Below are 24,390 nucleotides of genomic sequence, written 5' to 3' on the forward strand. Positions count from 1 at the left end.
TCCAACATGAGAGATGTTCATGGATTATAGTGTATGATAGTGATCAAACGGATGAAGAGACTTTTAAGTCCGAATGTCGATTTTTATTCAAGTTGGGTAGGCGCGAGGCGGAGTGCTACCACGGATCATTTGAGGTGAAGTAAATAATTATAATATATAACACATCATTGTTCCTGAGTTTGGATTAATAATCCGAAAACACTTAAACATTACTATTAAAAATTGCCGGTAAGTGAAAACTATTATATAAATAATTTATTTAAGTAATTGCAATTATGTTGTTTTGTGGTTATGAACTACTAATTAATTTTTTTTTGAAAATTAAAACCTTAATTTTTTTACAGAAAATGTCACTTTCAACACAAAATAAAAAACAAAAGATTGATGATGAGGGAAGAAAATTTAAAGAAAGATGGGATTTGTGTCAAGAGTGACAAGAAAATTATAAGATGAATAACCAGATAAACCGAAAATCAGGACTTTTCATTGCCTTATTCACTAATAAGTTCTCTGTTTAAAAACATTAAAAATGGATGAAATACTTAAAACAGTATCTAAGACTGTCAACTTTATTTAATCAAGAGCATTAACCATCACCTATTTACTTGGTTCCTTAAAGATTTAGAATCCAAATTCAAAGATCTTCCTTACACAAAAGTTGGTAGGTTGTCTGTCACAAAGTCCCGAAGAGCTTTTATCTGCTTCTGAAGGAAATAAATGTATTTCTTGAAATGAAAGATAAAAGAATGAAAATATATCGATTATAAAAGATCCTTTGTGGGTAAAAGATCTAGCATTTTTAACAGATATTACAGGTCTGAATAATCTTAATATTACATTGCAAGGCAAACATCAATTAATAACGAATATGTACGATGCAATAACAAGTTTTGTACAGAAACTGGCTTTGTTTAAAAATCATCAACAAAAAAATGTTTTAACGTACTTTCCTATGTGTGAACAGTTAAAAGCACAAAATCAAAATTGCTCATTTTCACAATGTTGTGGTAAAATTGAACAAATCAAAAATGAATTCAATAGATGTTATAATGATTTTAAAGAGTTACAAAACATTTTTTTCTTTTGTTATGGGCCTTTTTCCTTTGAAAATGTAAATGCTTCCACTTCAATACAACTGGAATTGATTTCTAGAATGATTCAGTTTTAAAGGACAAATATCGACAAGTAGGAATTCCCAAAATGCATTCTTATTTAGGTGAAAAATACCTGGAAATTAAATACTTTGCTGCACAAATTTTATGCTATTTTGGGAGTATGTACTTGTGTGAGCAACTATTTTGGTCCATGAAATTAAATAAAACGGCCTGCAGATGAAAATTAACTGACAAACATCTATCTGCCATAATAAAGATTGTCTGTTCTGTTTAAAATAAATGTCTTTTTAAAGGCAATTATATACAGCAATGTTATAAATTATTACCTTAGATTATTTAATATATATATATATATATTATATATATATATATCTGTTTCATTTCAAGTGTCTTTTAGGCGGCAATGAAAATGTAAATTGTATTCATTATTAAAAATATACCTGCAAAAATACTCTTTTAACAAGATCAACTTGTTGGGTTTAATACCATACTTCATAGAGACCATACATTTTCCTTATATTTAAATCAGGTTGAGATAATTCCTGTTCATTTTTTTACCAATTGTAATAAGTTTGCAAGCCAGAAAAGGATCAATGTGATTTTTTACTAACTGTTTTTGCTCAATGGTTATTTTTACAGCAGCTACATGTCTACCCCTAAGTGCAAATCATCCTATAATCACTGATCATATACATGCACAAAAAGAATCTTTTACAGACTCAGACTGTTTGGTCTTGTTTTTGAATGTAATACAAATTTGTGCTGTTTTGAATTTTTAGATCTCTCAAGGACACCTTTGTTTAATAGAAACTTGATGGATAACACATAAACAAGCATTCTGCTTACCAAAATCATAGCCATAATTTGAAAGCACTCAAATTGTTCATGACTTTCATTTTACTACCTTTTTTTTTAATTAATAAATCTTAGCTACTGCTCTTTAAGATTCATGTTTTTATTGTTTCAAAGGTTGGAATGGTTGTTTTTCTGTCAACCCACCAGCACCACTTTCTTTCACATAAACTTCATTTTAATTATCTATGTCTAAACATTCATGATGGTCTGCTTTACTTCTTGAATCTGAAATAACAGAAATTTTTGTTAAGTACAGTAGCTCAGAAAATAAAAATTTATATAATTTTATCTTATCGGATAAAAATATTATTTGAGTAATTCATATTTTAGGCTGTTTAATATTGACTAATTTTATTAAGGAAAAAAATTAAAATTGAAAATATGAACAACTGTCCTTTTCATTTTCTTGTTTCAAACATAACCTGCAAAAACCATGATTCCCACTGACACAATGTTGTTATTGCTACTAAATGAAAAATTAATAAAATGAACTTACCTGATGAATTTTCTTCATTTTCAGAAGGTAAATAGTGCTCATTATCACTGTCATCATAGTTACACTGCAACACATCATCATCTTTTAAGGAGTTATCCATGTCTGCTAATTCTAATGTAACCTGTTAATACAGTAGTTGTAAAAAAGCAATAAAAGTGTTGAGTAGCACAATGGTGTTAAGTAAGACTTACTCCACTATGAATCCACACGGCATCATCAAGAGATATTTCAAGACATTGGTCGAGTCTTTCTAAAATTTGTAAATTTTTATATTATATATATTTTATTATTATTATAGATATATTGAGATTCAAGGATCTCAAAATAATAAAAAATACAAAATCCTGAAGGGGTATTAATGTATCCTGTCAATTAATGATGTATTTCACCAAATTTTTTTTTAATGTACACTATGTGACACTGAAAATTCATACTTTTATTGGGAATCAAACCACAGACCTTTAATTTAACAGTCACTGGTAATACTAGCTTGCACCACTGAGATGCATTGCTACTAAAGAGGCCTCTTGTTCACTGAACTAAATAATCTCAATTTTCTCTTTATTTTATGGGCATCAATCTTCTATTCATTATGGATTATTTATTGCATTACTTAACACCGTGGTGATTCTTAATGCTGTTAACTTGTATGCACTTTTTAATCAAAGTTTTGACAAGCATTTAACAAAGGTGAAGGAAGCATAAGAATAATTATAATCAAAATTTTCTTTCAATTTTAATATTATACATATTAATTTCAGTACAATTACAATAATACTTCAGCCTTTAAAATTTTATTAAACAACCAGTAAAATAATACTAGCACTTAGTAAAAATCAGAAAATATTATAAACTACAATAGAGTACATCTATCACCAACAAGTCAATTTCAAGACAAATAAGAATATGGAATGTGTTAAATTTTAATAGATTGAAGGGTACAAAACATATCAAAATTAAAGTTAGGTCTATATATTCTAATTAATGAGGCTGAAAACAATTACTTAACTGACTAAAAAATTATTATAATTAACCAACTGAGGTATCCCACTGCGCCTGGAAATAGTTACCAGCAACTGGTTTATCAAGCCCATACTTCTTAATAAATTCTCTTGTTTTAAAATTTTTACGGTTTGCTGTATCCCTACAAAAAGAAAAAGAAAAATAATTATTTTTCAATAATTTAAATAGTATTTATCTTTAATCACATATATATATATATACACACACATATATGATTTAAGATAAGTCAGATCTCTGCTGAAGTCTGTCAAAAAATTTGAATAGACCAGCAAAATGTCTCAAAATTCTACTAACTTCTTAGCATATTCCCAATCTATAAATAATTATTACATATAGTATTTAACAAGAAACTGGACATTGGTGTCTTTATCTCTATTTCTCATTACTTGTTGAAAAAGTAGACTGTAAAAATAATTAAAATGTCATGAAAAGAGTATTTTTTGATTAGTTTCTCCCAATAACAAAAAAATTAATATTTTCCAAAAGGGTAAAAATAAAGAAAGGATTTTGTACATAAAGAAAACAGTTTCTTTTAAATTTATTACTATCTCATTTGTTTTATTAATGCTGATATAGTTGATAAAGTAACTATTTTTATCAACTTTTGAAATTAATTCAATTTGAAAAAAACAATCGTTTATCTGTAAAAACAAAATGATTAAAAATATATAACATAAATTTTCAACCAAAATGAAATGGTATCAATCACCCAGTCAGGAGTTCATTGTACAAAATTTGATAAAAATTAATTAATCCAGTCCAAAAATAACAAGCACAATAACTGATGAAAAAAAAATATTACGGTTATTAAATTTCCCAAATACATAACCAAAGTGACATACAAAAAAATGGAATCATATCATATAATTAGAACAGTGTTGAAAAGCAGAGTGTTGAAAAGCAATAAAAAATGTTTTTTGCTCCCATACCTTTACATAAATTTGAATAGGTTCAAAAACCACCAAATATTGTCTTGGGCTACCTAAGGGACATTAAAATATGTGAAAAAATTTACCTACACTGATGTTTGAGATACATAATACCGTAAGGTCCCAGTATCTTCCTGTTCAATGTACAATTTTTACCAAAATTAAATGCCACACACAGAAATTAATGTGCCAAATCTCTGTTCTTCCTGTTTGAAGATCCAAGCAAAAATTAGGCTATATAAGTATATCTTAAAAGAATTTTTTAATGTAAAAATTGTGTTTAGTTATGAGAGGTCATGAAATGTCATGATCTGAAAAATCCTAATGTGGAAAATTTAACCTGATTAGCATCATACTTTCCCTTCTAAGAATACAAGGAAAGATACAACAAAAAAATAATAGTAATTTAATTTTTATCAAAAAGCATTTACTTATTCTTCTAAATTGATATTGTCCGTTCAAAGAAGGCCCCTAGATATGCAACACTTATGCCCATTGTTTCTTCCAAAAGTGTTTCAATATTTGTGGAAAGGACTTTTTTGTACAGTCATACGTTCACAAATTGATTTTTTATTTTATAAATTGTCGCAAATCTTTCTCCTTTTAATTTTCTCTTAATCAGTAGGAACAAAAAAAGTCACAGGGTGCAATGTCTGGAGAATACTGAGGAGGCTGTGACATCAGTATGTATGATGTTATATTTTGCTAAATAATCACATATTGCTACATAATAAAGTAAGAGCTGAAAAGATATCATTGTACAAAATTCACGAATTGTTTACACACATTTCAGATATAATTTTATAAGTAATATGGTTTGTTGACCATACAACCTTGAGATAAAAACTCATAATAGATTTGTATTGTAATCGAAAAACAGTAAGGAGAACCTTAACATTTGATTGAATTTGGCATCCTTTTTTCTTTTTCTTCTGCAAGCTTCCAATGGGATGACTGGATCTTCATATCAATATCATATACACCAAAATTTTAAAAAATACACTTGGTAAAACATGTTTGAGTAATTCTGGGTCAGCAGCAAGGTCAACTAAAAATTATACTATAAATGTTTTTCCAAATGTTGCTTTTTCCAAAAGTTGGTTGCTATCATTTCATACCCAAAATGTCAGTAAAATGACAAGCCATAAGAAATTCTCACCCCTTCTGTAATTTCTCTAATAGTGATTTGAAGATCACAATGTCCTTTTTATTTTGATATTTTCATCAGTTGATGTATTTAGACAACCAAACTTTTTTGTCATCTTCATTTTCACAATCTTCTTGAAAAAGTGTTCTCTAACATTTTCATCACCATTTCAATGTAATTATTAATGCAAATCCTTTGTTCAGTAGAACTAAAGAAGTAAGTTCTAATTATGCCAAATAAGTATAAGTAACAGCAGCCCAATTTTAATAAGCATGCTCAATTCAGCTCTACTCAACACTAAGTTAATAATTCAACACTAAGTTTTATTGTACAATGATCAGGAACAAATGAAGTTTAACGCCATCCAAATGGTACTTAAAAACACTTTCTGTGCCGATGGGTTCCCATTTCACCCACAATTCTAGGGAGGTAACAAGTATTTTGCCTAGGATGAAAGCAGAACATGAATCAATAATTTTGTACTGAAAAATTTAAATATATGCAGTAAATACATTTCCTCTTGACAATAAGAGCTCATCAAAAAAATCGTGATGAGGACACCACATATGACTTCCTTGTACACCTATTAAATCGCATACAAATTTTTTTTTTTTTTTAAATGTAGCACATAAATTTTTATTTCATTAAAAACTTGTTATTGAATTACAATTTATCATAATTTATTTTTTACAATCAGAGGTTAACAACTGATTATTAATAAATCAGTATATTTAAATTAAAAAAAAAAATTACAAAGGTTTTGGACACTAATTGGTTCAGTCGATTACAATCAAAATAAGAGGTTCACTCTACAAGATGTTACAACAATCCTAAATCCAAAACTTCAACATCCTACAGCTAATCATTTTCGAGTTAAGCGAGATACATATACGTCACGCCAAAACTAGTCAAAATGGATTCAGGGATGGTCAAAATGGATATTATTTCCATTGAAAAGTAAAAAGAGCCCAGGTCTCAAGTGAAAGTCATAGAACTGCAAACTGCATATTATGTATTTATCTGGAATGTTATTGTTCAAATAAAACCATTAACACAGCAATAAATAACATGGGACATTAAAATATAATTTCTTTATTGAAGAAAGAAAAAATTTGTTTCTTGTTCTTATTCAAGAAGCATTTCTTTATTGGATTTGAACTGGATTTCAGCTACAACATAAAACATGTACTAATGTAAATTTATAATTTTTTTTAAACTGATAACTTTTTAAACTTTACAACTGACATCTTATTAAAAAGTTAATAGAAAATTAAGTAACTACTGGCTTATCTTTAAATGTTAAAGTACTTATTCTTATATCTTATTTGTAATTTTTATTTTATTTATTATTTCTTATTTTTATAAAGACAAGAAAAGTCTTTTTATGCTGTTGTCATTTTTAATAAAATACCGAATTATTTTTATAAAATCTTCCAACTCTATATATAAACTTATTTAAAATTCAATTAAAAGATTATATTACACAGAAACTTATTGCTCTATAGATTAATTTTAAAGTACTAAAAAAAAAAAAAAAAAATTTCACTTAAATATGTCCTCAATTTGGTAATAATGCCTTCACAATAACTTAAATGATTTTAATCACATCTATTAATTTTAAATTTTATATAGAAAATGGTTTGTGGTGTGGTTCTTCAGAAACTCTACCACCTAGATAAAGCTATCATTCTTAATTTATGTTTTATAGCAGCTTAGTCTAATTTTTCTTCACTAACAAAATGAGCCTGAAAGATTTGAAATTTTTCATCACTGTTTATAAAATTTCAGAAAACTTTAAATACTTAAAAATACTAAAAAAATGATTTTATTTTTAATTAGAGAGTATAACAGTTCAAAGTAATTTAAAATCTGAATGCCTTAACAATTGAAGAGAATGAAAAAAAAAGAATCTGGGAAAACCTTGAGTTAACTGGTGTTAACTCAGTTTTAACCTGCATACTTGAGTGGTTCAGAATTCAACTCCCCTCCATAAACCTCAGACCAACAGGAGCCTATCGTCAGCATATACCACAATGTGACTCCACCACACACAATAAGGGACCCAACAAACTGCCCTACAAACTGCAGACAACCCTTGGACAGTGTCTTCTCAACTTCATGGCTGCTCTCACAGCAGTAAATCCCAATGACTTAAGTATCTTTGCATAGCCTGCAACTCACTCACAGTACAATCTCTTCTGTAACTGATATATAGCAGAAGGCTACCCACAGGTTATTATATGCCTGACAGGCTACATATCTCCTGACTGGAGGTTACCACACAAAGTATGGGGCGTCCTCAGAACCCTTTCTGGACTGCACAAGGTCAACCTCTCATTTACACAAAGGTACAGAATCTTTTCAAGGACCTTACCAATAACTGGCAGTAACATCAAGTGCCTATTATGACGAACTAACAGCAGAATCCTTGTCGCCATCTTAAACAATTTCACAATCCCCTTCTTCCAACACACTCAGGACATATCCTCCAAACAAGAATTTATTAAACGCCAGTGTGACTTACCCCTATTAAGTAAACAAGGAGCTCCACCGTTATCCCATCAAAGCCAGCAGCCTTACCTCTACCTACACTAATAACTTAACACACCTCAGAAATCAATAATATCTTCAAGGAGACTGCAACCCCCATGAAACTGAGCAATCTCATGCCTCACCCACTTCAAGTAGCAAATAGACCTAGACCCTATACTCAAGCCAGGGATCCTTGTTCCTCTCTTAATGCACAGAGGACTGCCAAGGAATCCCTCTTCACCAAAAAGGACCAGCTGCCACTCCAGATCACTCGCACTGTAATGCTCTCTGCAGACAGCCTGTTTCATGACAGTCAATTCCCTGCTCTACCATGGAGCAAGCCTCTCTTAACCATGGAGCAAGCCTCTCTTCAGTAGAAGGAACTGAACACTTGGTGGCATCAATAAAACCCACCAACAAACCTTCCACCAGATCTCCAAAGTCCAGAACATCCAGACTCTGATCCAAAACATTAAGTCTGGCCAAAAGAAAAATCAACAAACTTTTAAAAGTCCACATGCCTGTGCAATTAACAACCCCTGCTGAACCAGAATGTTACATCAGTAGCACTCGCCCAAACCACCAGCAATCTCATACACAATCAATTTATTGCTTGAGCTATCATCAACAATCTTCCAGTTACAAACATTAAAGGCAGGAATAAACCTAAAATACATACTTGTAACCTAAAATACGAACTTGATGCAACAGTGTTATGTTGCTAAGTTGCTAAGAAGTCAGATGAATTGACAAGACTTAAATAAAGGAGATGGAACAGCATGAGAGAATGTGGGCATTATATGCAAGATCTTTTCTCTAATGTTGATTTGCAGGATGCCTCTTCAGTACATCCGAACAAGTATGTAATGCAATTTCTTTCTGGGTATGGCGCTTTTCAGAACAGACTTCAGAAATTCAGCCTGGTAAATTCAGCAATGTAGACTGTTCAATGATGCTTATGTGATATGAATATGCTAGGTATGACAATGTGCCATTCAAATCCTAGTAAAGGCAGTTAATTTTATACGGATTTGAATACTTGAATGCTCAGATTGTGGATACCAGAGTTCTTTGGTGGTTGGGTTTCAATTAACCACACATTTCAGAAATGTGTCGACCTTAGACTGTACAAGACTACACCACTTCACTTGCTAAATGGAAAAAAAAAAAGGCTGATAGTAGAAAAAGCCTTTCTTTCCTGTTATCAGGTCAACACATGCAGTATTTAGTATTTTTGAATTGTGTTTTGCGATTCATCATGTGCTGGAACTCATTTTTACCTTGGTAGGTAGAATTCAGTTTCTTCATTCTTAGAAGTCATTCAGTCTTGTTTGAGATTTGGCTGGATGTGTTTTGTTTGGAGTTCAGGTTAGTAGGACACTGGTGGAACATCAGTTGTGGCATTTGCATCAGTGGGCATCCTGGATGAGGCTTGACTGAAAGATGTCATTGCCGAAGTACTGAAGATGAGCTCTGGTGAAGCCCATTAAGTGCTAGGTACAGAGGGGGTTGCATGGAGGCGAAAACAATCACATGGAGGGTGTCTTCTTCTATGGGGTCAGGATGTTCAAAATGGCAGAAGAGGAATTTGTAAAACTTTATAATACTTTAGACTAAAACAGTGATGTGGCTGCTAAAATATATTAACAAACTGCAAACTTATATAAAAGTTTTAGCAAATTCAAATATGACCTCAAAGCTTCTTTTGTAAACTGGTCACTCAAAAAATATAGAGTATATAAAGATTACATCTTATTCAATCTTAGAATGACATACTGTTTACTACAACTCATTCCTTCTAGGAAAAAATTTTCATAGTAATATAAAGCATTATTTGTGTTGAAATATAGTCGCATCAATCAATATTTTCAAGAAGGCCAAGAACTATGTATAAATGGTAGGTGAACCAGTTTATCAATGATGAAAATATGCTGCTAATATATCCTGCAGGTTGCAATTACACACTAAAAATGGGAAAACTTATGTACCTGTTATTTACTTAATATCTGGTTTTCTTAACAAGTAAAATAAAAGAAAACCTGTTAAAGTGTTGAAAACTATGTTACTAAAAAAAAAAAACTTACACCCTTCATTCAATTTTGGTTTACAGGTTCAGCAGAAAAACCTTTTTGTATACTATTATAATCAATAATAAATTATCTAAATCTTCCAACTCATAATTTTTATTTTAAACAAATTAAATAACTTAATTCAAATCAAGTGAAATACAAAATCTTTGAATAATCTTTTGTAAAATACATTTTTTTAAAAATAACATTTAATTTAACTATAAAACATGACAAAAGTGACAGTACAACTTTTTTTAAAATACTTCCAACAAATTTATTTCTGACTTTTTGCAAAAAAATAATTTCCAGCCACTGGGTTTCCAAGATTGTGTTTCAAAACAAAAGCACTACTATTAAAATTCTTTCTATCTGCCATATCACTGAAAATAGATAAAAATGTACAAATTTAATTTTAATATTATGTCTTGCTAATTAATTATAGAATAAAAATAAATATAAAAGGATATTGTCATATTGACAGACATTAGTCAAAAAATTATCTTACCCACACCAACACTATTTAATAATATTTAAATACTGACACTAACATTTCATGTGTCAGTATAATACTTTGGCATATAAGAAAGAAAAACCTTATTGTTTCCATTACCATTTTTAATAAAATTCCAGCCAATTTATAACATCTTCCAACCCACCAGTCTCTTGCTTTGTGAACAAATATTTCACTTTATCAGTTCTTAAAATAATATTAATAAAGAAAAATTTGACTTCTGTGGACCATGTTCCTGGCTGTTAGCTGTACATTGCATTTCATGGATGCATTGGAAATGTTTCATTCTATTCCTGCAGGATATTTCAATTGCTCCTATAAACAATTTTATAAAGTAACCTCACAGAAAGAAGTCTGGAGACTACTCAGGTCAGGAGATCTTGGTAGTCAATTATTTAGACATGATCCTTTCAAAAAAAAAATTCAGTAGTCTTCTCCACAGTAAAGCAAATTAGTAAAGCAAATATGGCAAGTGGTGCTGTCCTGTTGCAACCAGCAAGCTGTCAGATTCATCCTCTTCCAGTAAGGCTGTTGGATAATTCTTGGTAGATGGCAGCATCTACATTTTTACCTGAGGGTCCTATTATTCATCACCTTGAAACCACATACCATATGCCTATTTTTTGTCTGTGTAAGATTAAAAAAAAATGCACATTAGTTCAGACTATTAACATACCCACAAAGGTATGTGAAAAACCACTTCTGTGGAAAAAACTGTCTAAAATGCTGTCTCTAATGAAGTTCGTGAACCATTGAAAATAGTGAAAATCAGCATTAGTTATAGCTCTCTGAACTTTCACAGTCACTTAACTGCATTTTAACAAACACATGATTACAATGCTCAACAAGGTCTTCTTTCCTACAAGGTCCTTTTTGCCAGTCTCATTAACTGAAAAGATGAATTTGTGCACACTTACTGGGCTGAAACTGCATTCTTTTTGTAATTTAAGACTGTTATTCAATACAATTAAAATAATCTCATTATGACACTAAAAACTAAAATACAAATCATTTAATTTTTGGAAAATATTTTGAAAATGAAAAACTAAATACTTACTGAACTCCTTTGTATTGTTCAGAAAAATCAATTTTTTTGGGCTGTTCATAAAGCAAGAAGATATAACGATGGAGACCTGAGAAGAAAGATAAAAACTTAGTTACTTATACAAACAGAATGTTTTAACATAACAATAGCCATTTATTACTACAAGTCTGAATATTGATTAATTATTATACTGATTAATATCAAATGAAAACCAGTAAAATAAATTTAATTTACTGAAGCAGTTAATGAACTAAAATAAAGTAATTAAAAGTTCAGTAACAAACCCAAAGAAAATTGGTTTATGCCCAATAGACCTAAAAAAAGCGAAAATTAAAAAGTAAACATGAATGATTTTTTTTTTAAACAGTCTTACCAGTTCCTTTTGGTGGCCCGGGTCCTATGTAATCAGCTAAGGTTTGTCCTTCTTTCACATTATTTCCAGGTATATTAACTACAAGCCAATGCTGCCATTCTCTATAAATAGGATTCTGACGACTTAGTGCATCTGGATCTGAAATTTAAAAAAATTTCAGATTTTAAAAATGTTTTAAAATGGTTTTTTAAAATGTTTTAAAACTTCATGTAATCTTAATGAGTAATCAAATTATGAAGCAGACATCATGGAATTAAATTAAAAATTAACGAGTAAAATTCTGGTAATAAAATTTTTCCATTTAAGTGAATCCCTTGTATGTTTATAGTAATTACTGGTACAGCAATCCATTTGATGTATTATGGAGGAGTTGAAATCTCTTTCAATGGTAACTCATTGGCAAACAGAGAAAGAGGATGAATGAGAGAACATTAAAAGCCTAAAATTCTTGGATAACTGGTGAACCAGTGCATGTAGTGATGAAGGAACACACCGAGTGCTCAGGTGAGAGACCAGAGTTTAAGTGCTTTTTCATACCAGAGTTGGATATCCAGACCAGTTTCCTCACTGGTGAGTGAGGAAACCAATGAATTTGATTTACTGCAAAATCAAGCCAGCTAAACATTTAACATATATTCCTTCCTAAAACATTATTTCACTAAGCACAGCCAAAAACTTGAAAATTTGATATTTGCTGCCTACTTTATTAAACTACTGTGAAAATGCTTTCCCATTACCTAAAATACTACATGGTGCAGTCTTCCTTAACATCGTTAAGGGTTAACACATACCCTTCCTTTTTCCTGTTTAGCCTCCAGGAATTACCATACAGATATTACTTCAGAGGATGAATGAGGATACGTACGAGTGTAAATGAAGTGTAGTCTTGTACAGTCTCAATTAGACCATTCCTGACATGTGTGGTTAATTGAAACCAAACCACCAAAGAGCACCAGTATCCACGATCAAGTATTCAAAAATATGACTGTATAACCATATAAAAATAACTGACTTTACTAGAACACTGGAACTCTTAGACTTCCAAATCAACTGATTTGGGAAGACGCGCTTCACCACTACACTAACCCGGTGGGGGTCAACACACATTATACCCTAACAAACCTGAATGCACTTTTTAACATTTAACATTTATGCCACCAAGGCCCAATTTGATGCCAATGGATTTCTTCTTTGGAGTTATTTAAACGTAGTAGTAAACTGAGTAAGTACAGAAACTTTGTAACGTACCTTGTCCTTTACTCCAATGTCCACCAATTGGCTATCATCATATTACCACTACAAAAGTGTAATGGTGAAAAATTACACAGCAAAAAAATTACTGTTGGTTTTATGTATCATAATGACCATCACATATTTTTGGGTTGTCTAAGTCGGAAACTTTTTGGTTAAAATATTCTAATTGTGCACTGCAGACAAATTTTTCTGGATATCCTTTAACCCCCATTTTCTCAAGTTGGCCATTTTTAAGAATTTTTTCTCAAATGTACGATGATTTGAGAACCAAATCATCATCATTCGCCTTGCTGCATTGTGGGCAGATCTCCTGCAACTTGACAAGTGTTATAGACTACTAACATGCTCTTTCTTTTTAACAATTTATTCTTTTAACAACTTGTCCTCTACTAAAACAAAAATGATTTTTTTTTAATTTTTTAGTCTGAATTAAGAAAAGGAGAATAAAAAGAAATTAGGATAATAAAGATTTTTACCAGTCATGGAAAGTGTATAAAATTTGTCACTCTCAGGAGTCCAGTCTACTTCTGGTGTTTCCTTTGTATCAGCTGGTGTAAGTTCATTTCCAAGATTTGCTTCACCATTAGAAAATTTTACTAAAAGCTGCAAAATAAATTATACTACTTAAACCAAAATAAAATAAGCTTTATTTGAATTAAAATATTAGAATATGTGATTGCACCAGAAGGTTTGAGGGAAGATGCAAGAAATTCATCAATCTGTCCCTACCTATTTCTTGTTAGAAAAGATCCTATTATAAAAATACCACTAATTTATAATTAAATATATTTAACCATTTAGGGCAGGGTCCAACAAAGTTTCGCAATAAGCCCCTGACAACACAAGTTAAGATATATCTGTAAACAAGCACTTCTATCTAATATTTACTAATATAGGTTTTAATATATTTATAAAATGATATTTGAAATATGTAACAAATGCAAAAATAATATTTTTCAATAAACAAATTACAAATAAAACAAATAAAATGATGATGGACCAATCTGCACCATACATTCAGTGGCAACACTGAAAATCTTACATTCTTCACTTAACAATAAAATTAGGAGTCTTGACTCCTTCGAGTCTTAGGATACAAAAATAGACTTGCATCATGTTTGGCATGAATTGTGGACCAATATTAACAAATAATTAAAATTTTTTGTATTCTAATTTGAATGTACAACCGCCTTTTCTTAAAAGAATACCATAGTCGCTTACAACACCCACCCTACCACACCAGATAACAAAGAGATTATTTTATTAACACAATACCTTCATTATAAAAGTAAGAGCCTATTGCTTCAGTTGCCATTTTTTTTAAATTGGCAAAAATTTTCCCACCAATTTTTTAATACTGCTATAGAGTACCTACTCTGAATAAAAATAATAACCTGATCATTGTGAATCATTTCAATATTGAAGCCACATAAAACATTTAATTGTTAATATCTCTCCAAATGCTGGTTTTATTAAATAAAATTAAACACCTCTGCATTAAAATTATTCCAGTTTGAGATCATGTTATAATAAATTATAATGTAATAATATTGAAAATATTTAAAATCATGAAAATAAATAATCTAAGGATGATGAAAATCCAAGTATGACATTCTCCAAAATTTTGTCTGGACGATTGCTTTATGCTTCTGCAGCCGGCAATGCACGAGGCAGTTGTATCAACATTCAAACGCATAGCAATGTTGCCTGCTTCTTTTAAAACGGCAGTCGTGATTCTTCTCCACATCATCCAGATAACTCCTAAGCATATCAAAAATAGAATGTGCTCTTTGACTATGTCAAAGTCTTCAATTGAAGTGCATTTTTGCTATGGGTTCCAGGAAAACAGTTAACTTAGCAATCTATGTTGCTGACAAAACAAATATCTGCACGCCACTGCATGCATCTGAAGTATGCATCTTGAAGCTGCATTTCCATCCACAAAATGGTCCTTAAACACTGATGCTCTATTTCTCTAGCCTTTTCATTAAAGAAACATAATCCAATAGAGCTTGCAATCCATGTGAATGTAGATGTGCTTTGCAATAATCATTCATGCCCTTGTACATAGTGAAAGGGCTGATTGAAAAAGAACACACCTCTTATCCATTCTGGTTGACAGCAGAAACAATATTTACAGAAAGCAAAGTCACCTTGAGTAAGCTAACCAAGGTGAATATGTGTCCAGCCACTGTTGACAATTTCCTCTTGAGGTGATTGGGGATCTGCTGCAAAATCATATCTTCAAAGGTACTCAGGACATTTTCTGCCATAGAGCTCACCAGGCCGACAAATTTTCCAATATCTTCATGAAAATAGTCTTCTTTAATTTCACTTTACAGTGTTGCACATTTGTTTGAACCAGAGGGTTACTTCCTTGTTCTCATCCTCATTGCTGCTGCTGTAATAAACAAACTCTGATCACTGGATATTTATCAACAACTGTTTAATATACATTTGTTATAATTAAGTGGATTGGATGACAAGTGGGCAGCATGAAAAACTTAAAAATTTGACACTACTACTAACACATTCTTTTACTGTTGTGTGTTGTGTTAAGTGTTTAGTGGATAATCTCAGAAACTAGGGCACCATGGGAACGCCAACCATGGGGAGTCAAGAAGTCTTGACTCCCCATTGGGGAGTAATATTTCAGCCATCTCTCAAAACTGTTTCAAACATTTTGCAAAAAATATTTTGGAAATTTCTCAAAAAAACATTCATTTTATCCACATTCTTGTTCTTTTCAATAATTTTTGTATAGATAATAGCCAAACTCAGGTATATGAAGTAACAGCTGATACAAATATAGATCCAACCGCATGTGGGAAGGAAGACTGTACAAGTTAAACAGTAGGAGTTTACAAAGGGTTAATCCTTGTTATAATAATATTGTGTTACCTTAGCAACATCACTTCCAACTGCATCTAGAACATCTGGTACAACAGCTTCCTGTAATTTCTCAAAGTTTCCTCCTCCTTTCACATCTGCCACAGCTAAAACAACCAAACAATTATTAAAATAATTTGATCAATTTTAATTTTATTTGAAACATTTAAAAAGACCAGGTGTGCTTAAAATGTATAGCTGTTTTAGTCTCCAACATTTTGTCTCAATTATTCATAAGTGAATATAATTTTTTTGTTTTACTATACAATTACTAAAAAAAAGAAAATTTTAAATAAATGGATATGCTAATATTTATTCTCAAATACAACTATGTTAAAAGGCGGAGGTCCACTTTCTAGCTTCTTTTCTATTCTTTCACGTATTTCTCACTTTTTCAGCACAATTTAATTTTTGCTCATCACTGTTTTCTTTTTATACTTTTTCTGCTACAAGAACTTTTATATTCTAAATTAACTTAATTAAATAGATAATACATCTAAATATTACAAAATTAATTCATTAGACTAGTATAATGATCACAAAACATAAATAACAATACAGTTCTAGGAAAAGTAGCTATCATACAAGGGATATATATATATATATATATATATATATATATATATATATATATATATATTGGACAATCAGTAGGATGTCAGGAATCTGGCGACAGATGTAATAGCAATGTTTTATACTTTATAATACATTGCTTAAAGGGATTGACAATTAATATAGGCAAATTGAGTAACAGGTTCTTAATTTTATGTGTTAAGCATTTATACCTATATATTATATAAATCAATTGTGTGCTGATCAAAATTACAGCCAACATGTATAATTTCTGTATATAACTTAACAACTTACAGTCTTTTTTAATTAATAATTGCAATACATAACATGCTTTTAAAGTTTATCTTCCATAACATTTTATTTATCAATCACGCCATCTCATCAACCGATCATGAAATTTAAAGAAATTCCAATTTGCTGAAATGTGAAGCACTAATTTCTGGGTAGCAAAAATACAAATATTTTCACATGAATAAAAATTCCTTTTGATCGATAGGATAATATTTATAATATACCAGTCCGAAAGCTATACTCCAGTTAATAAGGAATAGCAAATAGTGAAAAAGCAAAAATAAGAGACCTGGAAAATGAAAGCAACCTTAAAATAGGCTTATTACCTTAATAAGCAATATTACTACATAAATTGTAGTAACGGGTCCGGGACCCGTAGCGTGTGAAAATGTCACACCTGACCGGGACTCGAACCTATTACTTTGGCGTGTAAAAAGCTCACAGTAATTTAATATAAAACTATTACCTGGATTCGATGACATTGTATCAATTGAATTACGTTTAACTATTCAATTTAATTCACTTGCAAGAAAACTTAGAGTAATAACATCAGAAAAATACTGTAACAATTTAACCAGTCACTAGTATTTACTGGAACATTCGCTATAACATAACCTAGAAATAATTATTGCGTAAGTACAAAAGATAACATGACAGTGGTGTTTCAAGTGTTTTGTCTATTCAGGTTAAACTGTATTTTGTAGATTAAAAGAAAGATATTTAATAAAATAATCGGAATTAAATAAAATTACAAGAAAGGTCATTAACTTGTTTAACGCGGACATAGTAAAAGCGTTCAAAAACTTGTCACTACCATATATATTTACCAGCTAACCTATCAAAAAAAACAAAAGAAAAATCAACATTATTGTCTGAGAAAAACAGTAAATAACTATTTTTTTATTTTAAATTTAAGAATTTTAAATATTAGTCTACTGTTTAAAATTAATTTAGCACGCACCTGGGCACACTATACTCCGACAGTGACAGTCAGTCACTAAATAGCAGTTCCGGGGTGTTACCATTAAAAACACCCAGCATCAGGTATATTTATAATTGTGTAACCAAATATATACCTTTACGTCTAAAGTATCATAGTAGAGATGATCAGCGAACACGCTAACAGCTAAACAATACAATATGATGGGTTGGGTGAATAGGTATTTTCACAACCACAACATTATTCAAAGCTTTTAATATCAGATTCATTCATCAGTAGTTGTTACTAATAAGTAAGTTACAGAAGTAGTATGAGTAAGTTTTTATAATTAAAATCACAAAGAAAGATAATTACAAAAGTTTTTGCCATTTTATGAACACATCTTTATAAATATTAAAAAATAAATCAGTTATTTTATATTTAAAATAACTAATAATTAGTTATATAAAATATTAATTATATATATTTTTTTAATTGCATATTACAGTTAAACACAAATAAAATAGTTAATAAATAAAAGTAGTTGCTTTATTAAGCAGTAACTATAATGTTAACTGTCTTATTAAGCACAAGTCATATTTGATTTTTTATTTGCAAATTTAGATAAAATGATCTCAATTTGACAAGAATCCGGTAAGGATATAGAGTACTATTATGATGGTTTTATTCAAATTTATAAAAAAATTGTAGCTTTGGCTACCTTTTCATTGTATAAATATATATTCTATATTTCAATGTAACTCCAAATTCATTTTAACTAATCGCTCTGAATTAGAGCGATTCAGATAATGTGTGACCATTCTGAGAATGTTTACACAAATTTAAGAGCATTTCAAAATAAGATTGCCAGTTAAAACAAACCAGGGATTATATTAAAAAAGAAATAATATAATACAGTATATTTTAATACAATAAAATTTCTTTAGAAGAGAAAACCCTTAAATATTTTTAAGCCATATAATTGTACATCAAAACTTTTATTGATATATGGGTGTTAGAAAAGTATACTAAACCACCAAAATTAACTATAAAAAGAAGCAATACATTAAAATATAGCCCTTTTGAAAATTATTCTTAAACCATACTTATTTTGCTTTGACACATATTAATAAGGTTTGTCATTATTATCAAATATTTATTGCTTACATTTGATGTGCCTCTCTTATTTTATTTCTTGAAACTCATGGATGACACAAAGCTGTCATGGATTGTTTGCTCTAACCTTTTTGCTTAACAAGAAACTATGTCAATATTGAAATAATTTTTAATTATTTAATTCTGTAACTAAACAAAGATCAAAATTTTATATACTTAAATGTGTTATAAGATTTTATGTTTACTTATGTGTCAATGATATTTCAAAATTCAATGCAGACCCTTAATAATAGTTACCCATAGTATACCCATAATAGTTAACGAACAGGAACTTAGCTTTGTGTAAAAACTAATGCACAATATAATCATTACATTGGTAATAAATTAATAAACTGCATCCTAGTAGCTGAAAATATTGTACTTTTTGGTAAGAAGTTGAATAACTAAATTCTGGCACCATTCAGTTATGGTGCCAGAAGAGCTGCTTACAATTAATTGGTTAATCATATTCTCTGAGTGGATTTTTTTTTTGAAGACATTCTTTTGGGATGTTCATATTGTTTTCATTTAACAAAATCAAACCATTTGTTTTACTGTGAATAGTTTTAATAAAATGCTAAGCTGCATATATAACTACGTAAATTATATTTCTGTGTAAAGTATATATCTAAATTTTAGCTTATCCATGCGTTTATATTCAATATTGTGTTCAATGCTTACTAAAAAGTAAGTAGTCTAATAAAGGCTTACCATCAAAGACCTTTATTTTGTTTCTGTTGGCATCTTTAACTAACAAACTATTGAACTATTTAATAAATCTTCCCAACAATCTATTTTAATATTTAGGAAAATAAAATTTAGGAAAAGATTTTTAATATATTCCATATCCATTATACATAAATATATTCTCAATTAATCTTATCTTGCATTAACGCCTTATAAATGGTAATTTTATTTTATAAATACTATATTTAATTTTGGTCATGTATTTATCTGTTATAAATAGCTTCAAAAAGCTGCCCTCCTTCCTTTGAGGGACAGCATTGAAGGCTGGAGAAAACCTCTAGTGGGGCACGATATGATTTTAATTATTATTAAACCAAAATTTTAGTATGGTCACATATTTCATTATAAAAAACCACAAAACATCCTAATAAATAAAATTTTATTTATACATTTTTATATGAAAAATAGTTACATAGTGAAACTGTTGCCCCAATAGAGCTCTAACAAAAATAAATTATTAGCCTAAGTAAATTATCAGAACAATATTTTCAAATAATTAAGATCATACAGAACCTTAAAGTAGTAAACTGATATTTTTTGCTACCATCTATTGCTACTAGATTTTTTTATTTTCAAGGACTAGTAAACCTTTCCTAGCTGAATTTACTGTTAAATATATTCAAATATATATCGCATACAAATATATTCTGCAATTTTAATTTTACATTTAGTAGCTTTATGGAAGAAAAGATGTCCATATACAACATTATTCTCTTAATTCTCTAGTTAAATTTAAAACCACTCAGTTTTACAATTATTTTTCATCCAACATGAAATTTTAAATTTTATGATGACTGGTCACACAGCTCCATATTTTGTAGCCTCATTCTATTGGTTTGTCTCACAAACTATTTCATATGAGAATCAGCCTTAAATTATATCATGATATGTAATATAAAATCCTCCAAACAACTGTCAAAAAGTTGATCAGAGGATGTAATTTATAAAATTTATCACACTTTACTTACATCTTCATCGTTTTGGACATCATGAATTGTCATTAAATATAAATAATTTAATAGAAAACCAAGCCATTTGACTGGCATTTGTTATAGTCATCATGTTAAGTTATCAAGTGAATAATATCTAACTTTAATTTCTATTTACTGACATTCAAATTCATACCAATAAAACACCTGATTTCTTCATCTATAGTGGGTGTGAAAGGTTTATCAAACTGTGTAGCGTATATATTTGTTTGAAACATGATATGCGGTATTACTTAATCATTAAAAAACAAAATTTATATGGTGTTCAGAGACAATTTCTTTTATATGAATTCTTTTGCCAATTTCTTTACCTTCTTGTACTACTCAGTAGCTGATGCTACTCTATGTGAAATATAAGAATGTATGTTAGTGGTTACCATATGTAACCAGTAAAAAACATTAAATTTTTTGTAATAAGTATGGAATGATTTGCAACAATTAATTATGTTTATTATAGTAATGTACAATTTAATGATTGTTAATATATTTTCCATAATTTTTCATTTAGACTTCCTTTACTAGATAATTATTTTTATTGCAGAATGACCTTGACACTTATATGCAATGAGCCTCTTTTTCTTACATAACATCTCCATTATAAAATTACTACAAATAATTTTTCCAACATTATTATGTTGTAATATGTGTGGGGGAATGATTTGCAACAACGAAGTACATCTTTATTGTTGTAATATGCAATTTAGTGATGGTTAAAAGGTACTTACGTATTAACGCCACCGCAGCTACAGCTTTATTTAAAAACAAAGTAGTCAATCGGATTTCAGTGGAAAACTCATCTTTATTAATTTTAATAAATGGTTATTTATATTTATTTATTTTATAAATATAATTTAACCAAACTTAACCTACGCTCGCTAACCTTGACTAATTAACACCATAATTTTTTGAGTATTTATTTAATAAATTCAGTAATTATTGATCATTTAAATAAACAAAACACTCCTGTTAATTAGTCAAGGTTAGCGAGCGAAGCAAGCTTAGGTTAAGATTGGTTATATATTTATAAAATAAATAAATTATAACCATTTATTAAAATTAATAAAGAGACTGTTTTGAATCTATGTTAAACTCTATATTGGCCCATTTTCCACCAAAATCCGATTGACTACTTTGTAGTCAAGCTGTAGCTGCGGTGGCGTTAATTCGTAAGTACCGGTTAAAATAATATATTTTCCATAATTTTTCATTTAAACTTTTAGATAATGATTTTTATTGTAGCATGACCCTTGAAACATATGCAAAGCACTTTTGCATATGTTCTCATTTTTATAATTTTTATAAATTAAAATTATTATACACACATATCTTTTCTCTGTCCTACTAGTAAGTAAACAACATCTTTGGCATACCTAAGTAGCATATAAACACAGTAAGAAGCTACAATATTTTATCAAGTAACTTAGTAATAATATACAATATTATCTTACCTATACTGTTAAATTTGTTCAACAAAACATTATTCAGCTGCAACCAAATTTTTACTCGTGTTTCTTGGCATAACTGAGAAAGTTTTTGGATATATACATATATATATATATATATATGTGTGTGTGTGTGTGTGTGTGTGTGTGCGCGCGCGCGTGTGTGTCAGAAATTAAAATTATGCAATGTAATAGCAAGATTGATAAAATTGAAAAAAAAAGCACAAACCGTTTGGTGGTATGCAGAATTGGGGTCCATTATTGCAGTTCAACATTCCTATGCAGAATATCACAGAGACCTTCCCGATGCCAAGAAAATAAAGGTGTGGAAAGCAGAGTTTCTAGAGACAGGATCTGTTGCTATGATATGTGGCTATATGTAGCATGGTAGTGACCAATCAAAAGTATCACAAGAGAATGTTCAGTGTATTTCAGATACATTTGCAAGTCCTAAGAAATCTGTCTCCCAAAATCAACTTTTCTACTTTGTGATAAATATGTCAGCAGATAATATATAGAAAGTTAGTTAATTGAGAAATAAAACAAGACCTCTTGATTATTTTAAAACTGTTATAACAGTTATTTTAAAAAGAATAATTGGCAAAAATTTACTAAAATAGAACAAAATTGAAAAAAAATTATTAATAAAAATAACAGAAAAATCACATTCATTTTCTGTATGAACATGTAAAATAAAAGTGATTCTTAAAGTGGACTAGGCTGGACAAATATTATATAAAAAAATCTGATCGAGTTTGTAAAACAAGTTACGTAACGAATCTATAAACCAGATTTTATAAGATTAAAAATATTTCACCGGGGATAACACAAGTTAAAATGCGAAGATTTTTTTTATTTCTCCAAAAAACATACCTTTAATAATTAGAAGACTTACCTACTAAAGAAAGAAGAAGTAAGACGATCTTCATTTTTCTCTTTAGTCCGTCAATCTTGTAGAAAATATTTTTATATTCTTCAGTATTTATAACTTTTTTTTTAATAAATAAACTCCTTTTTTATCGGTTAACAGTAAAAGAGTAAGGGACCGCACACGTTCATTTACGTTACTGTTGTTTATTACCGTTACTGTAGCTTATAAATAACGTTCTAATACCGGTCAGATGTAATCTTAACAATGGAGGGGAGTAAATGGCCTTCGTAAATTTATGTGCCAATTTTATGTCGTTTCCTTACAGTTTATCTAAATTGCTGTTATTAAAATATTAAATCATAATAATAAAACTTTAATATAATTTAATAATATATCATTACAGTGAATTATTAGAAAGAAATAAAAAGTAGTTATTTTTTCGGGGTCATTTTGAAGTAAATGGAACAATTTTTAATAACTTCAAAAAAGGAGGAGGTCTCAATTCGACCCGTATAGAGATTGATTCATTGAGTGTAATACCTTGTAATTTGTGTATTTTCACGGCGCAACTTAGAAATTAATGGAAACATTCGTCGTTCAGCGTTTCCATAAACCTTTGGTGGCGTGAAAAGTGGCACTGATTGGCACAATCGAAATATACCAATCTGCATTTTTCACAAGATTACCAGTAGTGTCATCAACAGTGGCGACTCGTGGCTAAAGTTAATAGGGGTGCTGCTTCAGAAATTTTTTTTTCTGGGGCTCTTCAAGGCCATGGTTAAAGTTTTCTGTAAAATAAAAAACCGGGAAAAATGAATCAAATAGAATAGCTGGAAGCAGGATAATAATTTAATTCTACACTTTATCACATTCAAGAATATGGTACACGGTTTAACCGAATAGCCTAAATAATAAAATTTCAATACAGATATTTTTTTATATTATTAGATAATAACAAAATGTCCGCTTAAAAACACTATATAATCCAATGGTGCTTAATTTACATTTCTATATATACAGAAACAAATACATAATTAGTTTTTACTAATTACCTTCTCTTTCGCCCTCCCATCATGTTTTTGGAAATGTTTGACAATCAGAGACCTTTCTTTCCGCCATCTTCTGATCACTACTGAAAAAACGACTAAACCACTTTCATATTCCT

At 29.7% G+C, this 24,390-nt stretch overlaps 1 protein-coding gene across 4 annotated transcripts; it reads right to left on the reverse strand.

The window, feature by feature from the left end:
- Nucleotides 1-3,177: 3,177 nt before the first annotated feature.
- LOC142325440 (protein D2-like) lies at nt 3,178-23,481 on the reverse strand. 4 transcript variants are annotated; one of them, XM_075367213.1, is made up of 6 exons: nt 23,250-23,481; nt 16,251-16,345; nt 13,826-13,952; nt 12,096-12,233; nt 11,735-11,810; nt 3,178-3,610 (listed from the first exon to the last, which is right to left on the reverse strand). In XM_075367213.1, the coding sequence occupies exons 1-6, from the start codon at nt 23,281-23,283 to the stop codon at nt 3,496-3,498; spliced, it is 585 nt and encodes a 194-aa protein (XP_075223328.1). In that variant the 5' UTR covers nt 23,284-23,481; the 3' UTR covers nt 3,178-3,495. The 4 variants fall into 4 exon arrangements, with proteins under 4 accessions (XP_075223328.1, XP_075223325.1, XP_075223329.1 ...); XM_075367210.1 differs by lacking the exon at nt 23,250-23,481 and adding an exon at nt 18,064-18,142; XM_075367214.1 differs by lacking the exon at nt 23,250-23,481 and adding an exon at nt 17,569-17,729.
- Nucleotides 23,482-24,390: the final 909 nt, after the last annotated feature.

The sequence above is a fragment of the Lycorma delicatula genome, chromosome 5 (assembly GCF_047948215.1).
Source record: "Lycorma delicatula isolate Av1 chromosome 5, ASM4794821v1, whole genome shotgun sequence".
In the NCBI taxonomy this organism is placed as follows: Eukaryota; Metazoa; Arthropoda; class Insecta; order Hemiptera; family Fulgoridae; genus Lycorma; species Lycorma delicatula.

What these genes read in the sequence shown, in the direction of transcription:
- LOC142325440 (XM_075367210.1), bottom strand. Translation starts at nt 18,127, where the DNA reads ATGGTAACACCCCGGAACTGCTATTTAGTGACTGACTGTCACTGTCGG. An exon ending in CGGGCCACCAAAAGGAACTG is followed by an intron (nt 11,811 to 12,095) that starts GTAAGACTGTTT and finishes CTTTCTTCTCAG; the next exon opens with GTCTCCATCGTTATATCTTC. An exon ending in GAACAATACAAAGGAGTTCA is followed by an intron (nt 3,611 to 11,734) that starts GTAAGTATTTAG and finishes TTCTTTTTGTAG; the next exon opens with GGATACAGCAAACCGTAAAA.